General features: G+C 35.7%; 1 protein-coding gene across 1 annotated transcript in view; it reads right to left on the bottom strand.

Annotated features, from left to right (window-relative positions):
- Positions 1 to 5,700, bottom strand: part of LOC123864713 — a 43,032-nt gene extending 37,332 nt beyond the window's left edge. The window contains exons 1-4 of the mRNA XM_045905336.1: positions 5,469 to 5,700; positions 4,216 to 4,344; positions 3,315 to 3,463; positions 513 to 819 (exon numbers count right to left, since the gene is read on the bottom strand). Of these exons, the coding sequence (XP_045761292.1) occupies positions 513 to 819; positions 3,315 to 3,463; positions 4,216 to 4,344; positions 5,469 to 5,483 (600 nt within the window). The 5' untranslated portion in view covers positions 5,484 to 5,700. The remainder of the gene's footprint in view (positions 1 to 512; positions 820 to 3,314; positions 3,464 to 4,215; positions 4,345 to 5,468) is intronic.
- Between the last annotated feature and the right edge of the window lie 9,974 nt (positions 5,701 to 15,674).

Here is a 15,674-nt window from a genome sequence, read left to right as displayed (position 1 = left end):
CTAACTGCTAATACTATGAGAAATACGACTGTCTATCTGTTTGCCTACTTTCTCACGGCTGAACCACTGAACGATCTTGATGAACGGCACAGAGATAGCTTGCACGGTGGAATCGAACATTTTATTAACTTGTAAAAACTAAAGAGTTTCTACAACATGCCTAAATAACAACTGCTACTGCTAGATTATGTATTCTGAGCTGCTAGTAATCAATATTTATCTATACTAGGTAATACTAAAATGCGACTGTCTGTCTGACTGTTTGTCTGCTGCTTCTCACGGCTCAACTACTGAACCGATCTTGACGAATATAGGCATAGAGATAGCTTGCACTGTAGAGTCAGATATTTTTTCACTCGGGAAAATCAAAGAGTTTCTTCAAGTCAAGTAAATTACTAGTAGGTAAACAAAGCATAGGTATACATCAGATAGAATTAAATTAATATAAGATCGCGCTTAAATGCTAACTCTACTTTCGCTCTCAAAGTCAAAACAAGTAAATAAGTACTAACAGCATCTATTTTGTTCTTTATGTCAGCTTTAGTTTTCTGAGGCTTTTTCAAATGATGTTGACATGGTGGCGGTGGTGTGAACCGCATAACAATTTTTGTTTCCACTGGTAACTTCACGACAGGTCCCATTAGAGAGCATGTGTCAAAAACAGATGAGTCAACGTCATTAATACTCTCCGAACGTTTACGATCTGTATTGACTGGTTTTGTGGAAACACCAGCTTTGTTGACATTTTCAATATTCTCGTTATTTGACAAATTCTTGGAAGTATTGCAAACTGGTTTGTTGCGATTTTCTTGTATGAATCTGGAAAACTCGCCTATTTTATTTGGGGCATACTTGACCGTGACATAATTTGTAACGCGTGCTAATTGTTAAGTTTATGCGGAGGCGCCTGAGGCACAAGTCAATGAGAACGTGAACAGGGTACCCGCATCAATTAAATTTACGCTAACCGTAATTAGGCCAATGGCAAGAACTACTAGCTGTTAGTGCTGTGATTTAACGAGGAGCAGTACTCAGTAGTCAGTGTCTACGTGAGTGGAGTTATGTAACTGCAACGACGAATAGTACTTAACCAGAGATTCAGTTCTTGGAAGATTGTATTTGCACAGTTTACTTATATAAAAGTGTCTTATACGTCAGGATTCAAAAGAGCTCCCTCACTTTATATACTAACACGAATTGGAACTAATAAATATTTTTAATTGAACTTAATATTAAATTCATTTCTTTTTCTATCCTTACAATATACCGCAAGATTGAGTAGCGTGATAAAAATTCTATCAATATTTAATTGTTTATTTCACCTCATTATTTACTGAGTAAAACCAGGTACTTACATACAGGTACAGTCTCAATTTACATAAAATGGAATTGGTGCATTTTTTGACATTTTTCATCATAATCGATTTTAAAACTTGCAAATGAAACCGTTTCACATGATATTGATCTAGTAGGTAACCCCATTTCAAAAAAAATTCAATATTTACAATAGTCCATAAAATAAAATGGGTCATCCTGTTTACTGAGGATAGAAATGTTGATTTAATTATTATTATTGTTCCCATTACATTTGAAGGCGAAACAACATACCCTGTTTCGTTTATGAGGGTCTGACCTTAACTGTTATGTACATCGAGTTGGGTCATTCCCGTCGCAAATATTTTTTCAAAATATGCCATTTTATTTTAACCTTGTTGGCAGTTTTTTCAAGCGACGTTAAAAAAGAAGGAGGCTCTCAATTACACTGTTATATTATATACTCAAATATTATGTTTTTTTTTTCACTTCTCACGCTCGTAAAGTTCTTCTTTATGTTGGGTGTAAGCGGACTAACTTGATTTTTATGCTCTCGTGCATAAAAGTGTTGTATGGGTATAGTGCCTGAGCATAGCCTGCTATGGTCCCCTGGTACTTTATTCATGTAAGCTACAGTTGGTGTCACGTCAAAAGGTCTCCAACCTTGAACTTGCGCAGTGGGTGATATGTCGGTCTACATATTTGGCGCCTTGTTAAAAGGCTTCTGAACCTGTACCTATACGCAGGTGGATGATCTATTTATGTATGGCTTTGGCTAGAGCATACGTAATGACCAGCCGAAGGGACTGTTTTTAGGGAAATGAAAGCCAAGCGTTTTAAGACCTTCCACTAGGTAGACAAACGACATCAAACGAGTCGCAGGGAGCCGCTGGATTCAGGCGGCGCGTGAAAATCCCTACAAGAAACTTATATGTCCTGCCGTGTACGTCTATCGGTTCATACTTAAATAATTTAAATACGACTTAGGTTTTAAATTAGATTTTTTTTAAATATTTCGTAGTATTCTTAAATTAATTATATTAATAAAAAATTCATTCAGATTACTAATTCGAGCAAAGATAGGTACTTACTTAACATGATACTTACTTGCTATTTTACACGTTTTGTAGTTAGTCACTAGGTATTCACCTTGTAACATTGTAATCGTAAATGATAATTTAATATACTAAAGGTACTTAATTGGTTAGTAACGAATACCTGAGTACGCCTGTAACGATTAATTATTATTACTGTTATACAGGTATTTTAGCAACTATTATAACGTTCCAATACTGTTCCACGATATACGAGTACCTACCAGTAATACCTATGGATCTGATGATGTCTATATGCCAAACCTATCTCTATGTTCTATAATACCACAGTTATAATACCTAGCAAGCTTTATCATAAGACTGTTTGATTTTATTTATCCATCGTTTGCACAATTTTCTTACACGGTATAATGCATCCGAACTATGAATGGAAAGCCAGAAAGGCCATGTTTTCTCTAAAGCCTGCCAAAATCGATAATATACGTCCTTACTTACAGTTTATATTTAATCATAGTTTGATTTTTATTTAGCTTGTAACGTTGGGGTTAGTATTTAGTTCAACTATAAAAGCCCCTTAAAACATTACCTTAAAAAATCAGCAGTGCTCAGGTAAAATGTCGTTTCTCTGGTGAAGTCTGGTGTCTTTGGGGGTCATTCTACTCTCGTCGCGAGACTTGAGCTCGAGATGCTCGTGCGCCGCACGCGTTACACGCTACATAAAACGACATATACCACAGTGACACAATATATTGTCATACTGGCAGAGACCGTCGACGTCTGTGTGCACCAGTTGGTGCCAAGCCAGCAGTGCGGAGGTGAGATGTCGCTTCTCTGGTGACTGTGAGATAAAACTGCTCTCGTCGCGTGACCCGTGCTCGAGACATTCATGCCCCGTGAGCACTGTACGCTGCATCAAACGATATGCCACAATACTACATGTCATACTTGCAGAGACCGTCGACATCTGAGTGCCCCAGTTGGTGCCAAGCCAGCAGCGCACAGGTGAGATGTCTCTCCTCTGGCGCCTGTGAGATCAACCTGCTCTCGTCGCGTGACTCGTGCTCGAGACGTTCGTGCGCCGCGCGCACTGCACGCTAGATCAAACAATATACTGCAATTAATTATTTAAACCTATCTTCTACCATTAAGTACCTATAGTCTGAATATTACAATGTTAGAATTAAGATCTTAATAAATTATTTGTTTGTTTCAGTGGCTTTTCTGTAAGGTGTTCACAAGAAAATAGCCTATAGCTAGGTAGGTACTATACTAAATGATTCCCACGACTTCATCAGCGTAGATTTAGGTTTTTTTAAATCCCCTGAGAATTATTTAATTTTCCAGGACAACAAATAGCCTATGTCCATCCCCAGGTTTCAAGCTATAATATCTATGTACCAAACGTAAATATTGGTTAAACGGATGGGCCGTTAAAAAGCTAGCAGACAGACAGACACTTATACATTTTTAAAATTAGTATGGATTATTTATAATACACTGACAGATTTATTTCTAGACTACTTTTCTAGAAGTAGTTTTGTATTAGGTAAAAACCCGTGAAAACCTATCACCTCTAATTTTAAGCCTATTTAGTTATAATAATATATTTGGTTTTACTACAAATTCACGGTTTTCAGATTATTACTTTGCTTGTGCTAGAAGATATTGATACCTGCCAAATTTCATGATTCTAGATCAACGAGAAGTATTCCCGTCAAGAGAATCAAAACCTATAGTCACGAAAGACCTGAGACAACTATACTATGTGCCATATGATCTGATAAGGGTTCCTTTTTTCTCTGGCCATACGGAACCTTAATAATTGAAAAAAATATGTATACTCTACCGTTAAATCCATACTTGGATTATTTTCTAGAGCCTTGGAAATATTCCAAATAATAAGGGAGCACATCGAGGTTGGTTTAGTTGGCACCGAAAATGAACCAGTGTCCATGTATTTTCCATGGCTATGGGCCTGGAAATACGAGTAGTTGTTACATCATGTACTGTATATTTTCATAAAATGCTACGTTTGGATACGATCTCTTTAACATAGTATGTATTTCTACCAGTATAATATTCTGGTCATGTTGTGTTTGTTTCGAACTGTATGTATATCTGAACAAATCTAGGTCGCGGAGATCTGAGATCTAGAAGCATGGAATTTTTTACAGGAGTTCCATAAATATAACGTAGATACTAGGTACCTATAAGCGCTTAGAAAAGATTTTTGAAAATTTAGTTATTTAATGCGAATCGAAGCAAAATTGTAAATAAGTAGGTACATGTCATATTATTTACCCGTATGCCTGCCTGTACCATAAAAAAATTCGTTAGAAAAAGAATCTAGGAGAAGAAGGTTGTGAATTAGACCCTAAAGGGTAATAGGGGAAGATGGGAGATCTCATCGGGTATACGGCTAGTATTCGAATAGAATCAAACTTCGTTTGTACGGGGCGCGTTTGAAAGAAACTCCTCTTTAGGAACCCGGATGAATTTAAAGCTCGTCGGCTACCGAGAAAGGAAGTGACTTTATCTATGCCCTATTGGCCACAGTTGTTATTGTTGTTGGATGAGGAAGGCAGAGGACCGTGTTTGGTGGCGCGCTCTTGGAAAGGCCTATGTCCAGCAGTGGACGCTTACAGGCTGATGGATGGATGGATGGATGGATGTTATTAGGTAAATCTGAATTTAAAACCTGCTCTTAAAAATGTTATGCAATAAGTCGGGTTATGATTATGGTAATTAATAAAAGAGAACATTACGACCAGATGAAATCTGTAGGTACCTATGAGTAATACCACAGAATATTTAATAGTGCCTACAGATGCAAAAAGCTCTCACTTCACAAAGATTTTTAAATAAATAGTGACTCTTGTTACGACGCAATAAAGTACGATTCAGCTCGCATAGCCCGGTGGCTTAAAATTTAATAAATGCCTCTCTTTCTACCGCTTAATTTTACGTTTTATCTTTTCTCACGAATAAATTGCTGCCATCCAGAAGTAGGTATATTTCTGATAAAGTAAGCCCAGTCTGGTAATACTACACTGGTCTTCTGATATGCTAATACTGTGTCTACTGTCTAACCTGTCTTACCTGTTTATCAGACATTTTTGTGCAATTTTATAGCTTTTATTCCATCAATAATATTCACAGCTGGAAATACACAAGAGTTCCAAATATTATTTACTCTATCCTATCTTTATCTTAGCCAGGCATGCTTTGATATTCAATATGGTAAGTGTCTTTACTAATAATTTTGCGTTTTTGTTACCAAAACACAAAAGATCAAAATATTATGTACTTATAAAAACATTTTTACTTTAGATTGACATCTGACGTGTATCAGGCTCACATATACCTATACTTCATACAGAAATAGGCGGAAACCTCAGGAAACTCTTTCTACCATGAAGTTTTAATATTTTATGGCCGTTCCGTCCTAAGTAGTCATGCGTAAGAAAAGGCAAAAAACGTCTTTTATTATTTAAGCGTAAATTAAAAAAGAAGAATAATATCAGAAACAAAGTAATTTAGCCCCATCAAATTAGCTCAAAAATTACAAATTCGCATAGAGCTGCAGTTCGCTAGAGTGTTTGCACGAATGCTCGGAACACCATGATAATATAATTAATGAAATGTAAAAGGTCTCCATCGATCTGACATTTGCAAATTATTGTAAATTATTCAAGGTCAGATTTCGCAAATATGGGCCAAATAAAATAAAATAAAAATTCATTAAATTGTCATAATAGTGTAATAAATGAAAAATATTTGTAACATTCTATGTGAATGGTAACAATACAATACAAATAATGGGTAGGTATTAAATGAAATAATGCGGACATGATTGCGCTTACAACAAAAACATATTCTTGATATTGCCAGCTACATTGCATGGAAATTCTGTCGCCAATTTTCCGCGCCAAAACTCTACTAATTACAATTTATTACACAAATTAATTAATATTATAACGGGTATATTATGCATCATCATCCTAGCCAACCTTGGGGCTTCAAGATCTATCGGTTTTTAGGGTTCCGTAACCAAAGGGTAAAAACGGAACCCCATTGATGTCACTCTGCTGTCTGTCTCTGTCTATCCGTTCGGCTGTCTGTCCGCGTATCACAGGTCTCTAGCTTGTAGACGAAATGAGTCACAAACCTGAAATTTTGGTATTTAGTGTAAAACGTTGACCTAAAACCAAGTATTGAATTAAAAATTCAATTAAATTTTCTGGGGGGCTCCCATACACGAAAAGGTGCCGAAAGAAAATTTTTTTTCTTACCCTAGCATGTGGAGTATCATTGTTTAGAACTCATTGAGTAGAGTACTGTGTATTTTTTATCTAAGTATTTTTTTATCTTAAAAAATAAAGGAGTGGGGGGGCCATTTAGGAATATGAAATTTCGGTATACCTATTATGTGCTATATACTCTATTTAAACAACAAATACTAAAACAATGATTTACAAGATAAAGTTGGAAACTAAAACCCGACTGCGATCGTTTTAAATTCTGAAATATTAGAGTAAAATTGTTTTTCCGTCGCTTGGTATATTTTAGTGTTGTTGTACATTTATATTCATGAGCTCAGAATTTTATCCTTTTTCATTTGACATCCCCCTCGATACAATAGCAAAAATAAATTTTTGGAGACCTCCACTTTTTTTTGATGTAACATCCGTTAGGTCAATTTTTGATATTTAAAGTATAGCCTATACCTTTATATTCGTTATAAAGGTCACCCGGACCTTTATAACGAATCAATTGACACCTCATTCATCAAAATCGGCCCAGTAGTTTAGGCACTACGATGGAACACACAGAATCTGGATACCATACATACCTATATAATATTATGTACATACCTACTACATAGACTATTGCATAGACTGCTAAAAATTTTTGGGTTTTTCTTTCACGATTTACTGCAATGTTCTAGCTCGGAAAAGAAATATTTCATACACCCCAGAGGCCCTCTCCGGAGGATCTGGAATGCTGCACATGTAGGCGAGGTAATTTTTAGTTACAAGTAAGTAAGTACTAGCATAGTTTTTAAGTTATGATCGTTACTAACACTTTGAATTAGGTTTAGGTACCAATATAGGCTTAGGTAAAATAGTGTAACTAACACATCTATGGATAATATCTGAAATAAACAACTTAAAAATAAATAACTTATTATTAAATTATTATTTAAATGTGATGTTCATAATTATATGTACGGAACCCCAAAAGAGCGAGGCCTGAGTCACACTTGGGCCTTGGCCCATTGCCACTTCAGCTTCGCAACCCATTGAGCTATGCCAGTTACTCTGGTTTTATCTTATTTATAAATAGCTATTATTTTTAACCCCCGACCCAAAAAGAGAGGTGTTATCACAAGTAGTATCTGTGTATCTTCTGTGGCATCATAGCTCCTAAACTAATAAACCGATTTTAATTTAGTTTTGTTTGTTTGAAAGGTGGCTTGATCGAGAGTGTTCCTAACTATAATCCAAGAAAATCGGTTCAGCCGTTTGAAAGTTATCAGCTCTTTTCTAGTTACTGTAACCTTCACTTGTTGGGGGTGTTATAAATTTTTAATTCACACTTGTAATTATTAAAATTTATGGATCGGTAGTTGATTGATAATAAATAATCTGCCACGGAATATACTTTAATGTGGCTACTAACATAGTATAATATGTACCGTTGCAGAATTTTCGTAATGTTAACGCTAGTCTAAGATATTTGGTCCAAGAATGCAGAAGCACATTTTTAATCAAAAATGTGATATACAAGTATACAATAAAGACGTACTGCCGACAAGTACCTACCTATATTAAATTAGGTAAAAGGCAAATACCTAATAACCGAAAGTTGCGTCGAAAACAAGAGGCAAGTTCTACCTGTCGTAGATATATCTACCGTTATTTTTGTTTGTGGGTTTTGAGGCCCTGTAACTTTTAAGCGAGTTTAGCTAACGTGACGCCCTGACGTGAGCTTTATTTAAGTACCTAAATAATATGAATCTGTCTTTATTATATTACTAGAGGATGCCCACGACTTCGTCCGCGTGGATTTAGGTTTTTAAAAATCCCGTGGGAACTGTTTGATTTTCCTGGATAAAAAGTTGCCTATGATATAATTACGCAATAACAGGGACGCAAGCTACCTCGGTAAAAAATTTCATGCAAATCGGTTAAGTGGATGGATCCAAGATGGAAGTGTAATCCTGTGGATACTCTGAATTTCCGGGATAAAAAGTAGCCCGTCCCCGGGGTAGGTATAAGCTTACTCTATACCAAATTTCGTCAGAATCGATTAAACTATAGGGCCTTGAAAAGGTAGCACACAGACAGACAGACACACTTTCGTATTTATAATATTAGTATGGAAGTATGGATATGGATGGAGGGGCAACGTCATGATTTTAATAGTGTAGTGCAAGTTTTCAAGTACACGTTAACTTTATCTAATACATAAAGCATACCTTTACATATATTTTATCATATCAGCTATAGTCCATAACTTTATACATATCATGCTTGTGTGCTCATTGATATAAATGATATACAAATTATTGTGTGTGTTTTTGGTGTCACAATATTACAATTTTATGGGTTGTAATTTTATTGCCTGAAATAAAATTCATTTATTTTACTTTACTCTATTAATTTCTAAAGGCACTGTAATTCTTAAATTTCAATGCCTGATCCTTGGATCTAAATAATAAAAAGCATGTTTATTGATTTGTTCCTTCGCCGTTTATTTAATGGCTCATTCAATGTTAATATTTAATTTGTTTTAATTATACCTACTAAAAATTTACTAAGTGCAACTCTGTCTGCTATTAAATTAATTAAAACTAATTTGATTCTGTTAATAGTTAATCTTAAGTAGGTACGTATCGTGTTATTCGTTAAACTCATATATCAGAATTCAGAATCAGTGATCGGAATAGGTACATTATTAACATTATCAAGTTGTGGTGAGCACATAACAAGGAGTTGTTAAAATCTACCGTATTTTCTACTGCATTTGTTTTTGTCTTCCACATTCTTTTTTTTTGTTTTGAAATAAAGCAAAAGAAATAAATGATAGAGAATTAATAATAGCTGTTATTATATTGCAATAAATAAGAAATAACCCTGCAGCATCAGAATTAAGGAGTTGGATCCAGAATTTTTTATGGATACACCACGACAACCTCGGTTGATTAAAATAAAATTTGCAAATCGGTCCAGAAACCTCGGAGAAATCGGTTTACATAGATTAAAAAATGGGCTGAAATGAGAACCACCTCCTTTTTGGAAGTCGGTTAAAAATAGATGGCATTTAACAAACCATTTCAAAATCTAACACCGCAACGGATCGACGTGATTTTTTGCCATGCCTATAGTTAAAAACCTGGAAAGAGGACCTTTGATTACGGAAAATCAAAGAGTTCCCATGGGATTTTTAAAGGCCTAAATCCACGCGGATGAAGTAACAGCTAGTTCTAGATAGCTTAATAACACTTATGTATGATTACATCTCTACATGCCCTGATCAAGTCAACGATTATTATGAGCTTATGAATTCAACATTGGTTAATAAAATGGAAAAATATGAAACGGACAGTATTTTAACTCTAGGTTCCTACCCCTGAGCTAAAAGTAATAGTAGGTAATATACTTAAAGGTATATAAGCAGTGATTTAAAAAAGTCTATCCATAATTTACATTATTACCTATATCTGTAGGTAACAAAAACTGATAACAATTTGATTCTGTAGATATAACAGGTATTATGCAAAATACAATAAGCTAATACACGACATGGATTTAACTATAAATTAGAAATGGAAAAAAAAAATGTAATACCACTTAGTACATTATGCAATTAGTATTTTATGCATTCATAATATACAAAATTGCTGAAGTAATTAAACGGTAAAGCAAATACATATTGCCTTATTTTTACAACAAAAGCAAGAGAACTTTAATCAAGCTTCCACTTATCATGATATCCCATTATGAATCTTAAGTACCTCTTCATCTCGACGTGACATAATAAAGATAAGCGGTTTAGGGAATGCACAATGCACATACATAATTATTATTACTTAATAGGTATACATTTCTATAAGAAGTAAACGAAACATGTTAAGGCAAGGAAAAATATTTTTTTGGCTACTTTTTCATGTAGGTATGGGAGTACCCTTGAAAAATCATTTGATTGAATTTATTAATTCAGTTCATGTTCAGTTTTGGGTCAACGTTTTACACCAAATACGTCTTACGTCTACGAGCTAAAGACGTGACAGGCGGATCGACAGACAAACAGACGGACAGACAGACAGCAGAGTGACATTAATAGGGCTCCATTTTTACTCTTAGGGTACGAAACCCTCAAAACGCCTAGGGTCTTGTTTTGCGGTTATTACACGCTCTAGCAGTATTGTTAAAAATAGCTGGGACCATCAATTTTTATAGAAATGACACAGGTATTACAAAGATGATTCATCAACGCGAGCGTAAGTATGCGAACACATCACGCTTGATTTAAAAAAGCTAAAGCGAAGGGTCGATATACCCCAAGCAGGCGGCGGAGCCGGCGCCACCGGCCGGTTCCCACCGCTAACGGTGCGAGCCTTCCAAGTATAACCAGCATTAGCTGCCATGGTGCGGCTATTTTTAGCTCAAGCTCCGTGTCAACAAGAAACTCGCATTCATATATCGAGTGTCTGGGTACACATATCCGGTAATCCGTTTGTGATGCGACGACCCGTAAAACATGTTTACGAGTGTGGATATAATTTATCTATAATAAGATTCATTAATGAACTATTCGTAGTTGACCCGCCTCGGCTTCGCACAGGTGAGCTTATCTATTCCATAGACTAATCACCATCATCATCATAATCATCAACCCATCGCCGGCTCACTACTGAGTACGGATTGAAAAGGGTTTTGTCTATAGTCCACCACGCTGGCCAAGTGAGTGGTTGCCAAGCAGATTGGCAATTGGCGACTTCACACACTATTGAGAACCTTATGCGTGTCTCCTCACTATGTTTTAGTTCACCGCTAAGCAAGTGTTACCTACTTCATTGATTAAAATGCACATAGCTCCGAAAAGTTGGAGGTGTGTGGCCGGGATCGAACCCTGGACCAATGATAATTCTGTTGTCAGTTTGTTACCTTTTCCTGGCTCAAGTGCTTTGACCTTAATAAAATTTGGCAAACAGATGGTTTGTATCCTAAAGATGAACATGTTTGCCAAGTACCTACTTTTTATCCCGGAAAATCAAAGGGATCCTTTAATCGACTTCCATAAAAGAGGAAGTTTGTTATTCAAGGCATGCGCCTACAGAGATTTTTTGGAGATTTCTGGACCGATTTGCGTGGCTATTTTTAATTCAATACATGAAGTTTGTGAGCTGATTCCATAAAAAATTCTGGTTTGAACTCTTCAATCCTGACGCTGCATGGGTACTGCCCGCCTAAAGTGGGGGAAACTTCCACTTCTAACTCGTCAATCTTGATGCTGCAGGGTACAGCACTCCTATGCCGTGAGAACTCGTTGTTGGTGAATTGATATTGATTTTTTTAAAACCTGAATCTAGCCGGACGAATTCACGGGCATCATTTAATGAGTAGTTTTCAAGTTGTGAAGCAAACAAGATGGCAAGGTCAAGTGTCGGTGGTGACATAAGATGTTCGACAAAAATAAGTTTGAAACAGTAAAAGCCGTCCTAAATGATTTGCTCGTGCCTGGTATAAATGCTAAATTGTGTTGGTTTGTTGATTTGACCATCACACTGAAATCGATGGAGTTTCAGTTTGACGTAATTTTTGCATGAATATAATCCAACACATGGAGAGTAACATTTTCGTGTATTTTCGTGTATTCTTTTTAGGACACCACTTCCAAAATCAATGGTCAAGGAGCATTAGTGGAAAAGTGCCAGACGCGAGCTAATAAGGAGTTTTATATATTTTTACATAAAACCGCAGCGACATGCGACAGTGGTCCTATGCCAGAAATCGATTATTATAGATGGATTATAGTCCTAATCAACATCTGGCGCGCGAGCTTAGGTACTTATGTTTTTAACCCCCGACCCAAAAAGAGGGGTGTTATAAGTTTGACGTGTGTATCTGTGTATCTGTGTGTCTGTGTATCTGTGTATCTGTGTATCTGTGTATCTGTCTGTGGCATCGTAGCGCCTAAACGAATGAACCGATTTTAATTTACTTTTTTTTGTTTGAAAGGTGGCTTGATCGAGAGTGTTCTTAGCTATAATCCAAAAAAATTGGTTCAGCCGTTTAAGAGCTCATCAATCAGCTCTTTTCTAGTTTTCTTGTAGAAAAGAATGTTAGATAACCGTTAGGGTCATAATATTATGTCAATTGACAAATGTCAAGCTGTCAAGATGGACGTTGCCTAAATACATAATTATTTATTTGAAAATGATGTTTTGGAAAACTCAGATACTTTAGATAGTTGGCGCGGAATAGTCCAAGAAAATCAGTTCAGCCGTTTGAAAGTTATCAGGTTTTTCGGTCTTTTCTAGTTACTGTAACCTTCACTTGTCGGGGGTGTTATAAATTTTTAATTTACACTTGTTGCCTAACTAATGCTGTAGATGTTTTCCTATTAGTTAGGAAAAGTAGGTACAATAGTAATGTGGTCGTAATATAAAACGTTTACTATGAATATTACCCACTAGATATTACTCGTACCGATGCTACAAGTAGATGCTACAGGGAGAAATTTTTCAGTTATACAAGTGTAAATTAAAAATTTATAACACCTCGACAAGTGAAGGTTACAGTAATAAATAGAAAAGAGCTGATAGTTTTCAAACGGCTGAACCGATTTTCTTGGATTGTAGTTAAGAACACTCTCGATCAAGCCACCTTTCAAACAAAAAAACTAAATTAAAATCGGTTCATTAGTTTAGGAGCTACGATGTCACAGACAGATACACAGATACACACGTCAAACTATTAGTTACAATTTTTAAACAGTAGTTCATACTTAGATTATTATGTAAAGCATACGAGTATTGCACTAAGACTATAAAATGTTACTAAAGTGTTTACTATCGAACGGACCATACAAGGTCTGTGACGAAATAGCAGTGTATACCTACCTACCTATAACTATTGGACTAAGAGCCAGCGAGTGCCAGACCTTTGTTATTTTATAAAAACTGAAAGTTTCGCTGCGTAGAGCGACATGAATTAATTTAGATTATGATGGCTTTAGACTTTATATTTTGACGTAAGATTTTTCACACCTTTATCTCCCAAAGCCACCATGATCCAAACTTCATAGTCGCTGATCGATCCTCCCTGTGTTGGGGATAATATTTACGCAGAGAAAATTTCAGCTTTTATAAAATAACGAAGGTGAGACACTCATTGGCTCTCTCTTTATATTTCTTGTGTCCTTTTACAGACCCTTAACGTCATGTTGTAAACATTCTTACAGTCATTGACTCTAAGAGAGATGTAAGAATTAATTACAGTTTTATTATTCGCTATTATTTATAAAAAAAATTGAGGTGACAATCGTAATGAACTTCTTAAGAGCCCTTTAAGGCCAAACCTTCCTTAAATTATAAAAGCTGAAAGTTTCGCTGCACATCGCACCCCCAACACAGTTAGGAACGGTCAGTGACTATGGAATTTGGATCATCATGGCTTTGGCAGATAATAATTAGGTACCAAATGTGTATAAAATTACTCCGTTTCGTCAAATAATAACGTGTAATTATTTTTATATTTTCTTCGGAATAGTATTGCCAGATACTTTGTATCGTGGTCATCCCTTGCCGGGCATCCTAAAACTTTGAGAAATTGTAAATATACTTACGTCATAGACTGATTTATAGGCTGAATTTTACATATACGTTACTTGGGGTACCATCAGACATGTTTTCTTAGAAACCAGACACTTCTGATGGTGCTTAAATCTTGCTAGACAATTTGAAAGTCTGCTATTGTATGTATTGTCTGCCATTGAAAATACAATGACTGACCTGTATCACAAGTTGACGACAGCTAGGTAACTTCTGTACCTTCTGTATTAGTACATTTGACAGACAGATTTATAGCCCTAAAGTAGCCCTATTTTATTTTCAACATATCGTCGATTCAGGATCAAACCTAGAGTTCCCGTATTCTATTTCCTATGCCTATATTAAAACATGACGTACACTAACATCTTGGCCAGTAGGTAAAAGAAACGTGATAAAACTAAAATACGTCTCCAGAACCTTAAAAAAGAAAATATATGAATGGATACAACCCATTTGTGTCGAGCTTGGCAACCCTCTTTTGAAGTTAGAGCGACCATCATTTATTAAATGCTACGCTGGATATATTTCATAGATAATACATACGTAAGTATGTACTATACGTATGTGAAGTGAAGGTAGGGGAAGTGGGGCAGATTAATGCATGAAATATTTAGAATGACATTTCACTTCTTAAATATGTTTTTTGTTTTATTCTACGCATAGAAAATATTGTAGGTACTTAATTAAAAAACTGTGATTCGTATCAATCTGCGCAGTCAACGGAGCAGATTATTGCGTCGCTTGGAGCACTTTGACATAAACTGGAAAATAGGACAATTTTGATCATGATTGGAAAGTATTTTTAGATAAAAATACTTTTGTTAAACAATGGTCCAAATCAGTTAAAAAACCTGTTGTTGCGATTCAGGAACTGCTTGCAGCGCATTTTTGCATTGTCACGATTCAAATATCACTAATCCAGAACGAAATATCTTTGGTGCAATAACGTGCCCCTTGCATCTAACTGTTCCACTTCCCACTAGGATTTAAAGTACGGCCAATTCAATAGATCACATTTTGCATCAGTATACTGTTAGTTACGGGTATGCGAGAGGGCACAAAATATTTTTTTTTATATAACTGACAAATGTCAATATAGTTTAAAAATTTGCACATCACGATGACCGACGAAGCTTCCTCCGATAATAATGTACTTACTTAAAGTAAATACTATTTGTCAGTATTGTTTTTTATTTTTAGCTATCCACTGTAAACTTTAATACTTACTGTTTGTTTACAAAACAAAAATAAACTAAAATAAAAATCTAACTTCGAGTTATCATTCTTTGAGAACGGTAGGTACAACATTTTCAGAACCTATATTCTCTGTCAGTGCATAAGCAATTATTTACTATACTGTATCCTGTTTGGAATTTTCTTGAAATGGTCACCCTAAGTAAAGCGATTGTTTTTGGAGCAGAATCCGCCGCTGCACCACTGCAACTCACTAGAGTTGGTCTCGG

This window comes from Maniola jurtina, chromosome 4 (genome assembly GCF_905333055.1).
Source record: "Maniola jurtina chromosome 4, ilManJurt1.1, whole genome shotgun sequence".
NCBI classification, from domain to species: Eukaryota; Metazoa; Arthropoda; class Insecta; order Lepidoptera; family Nymphalidae; genus Maniola; species Maniola jurtina.
Note: the sequence above shows the minus strand (reverse complement) of the source record. Positions and strands in the feature narration are given on the sequence as shown.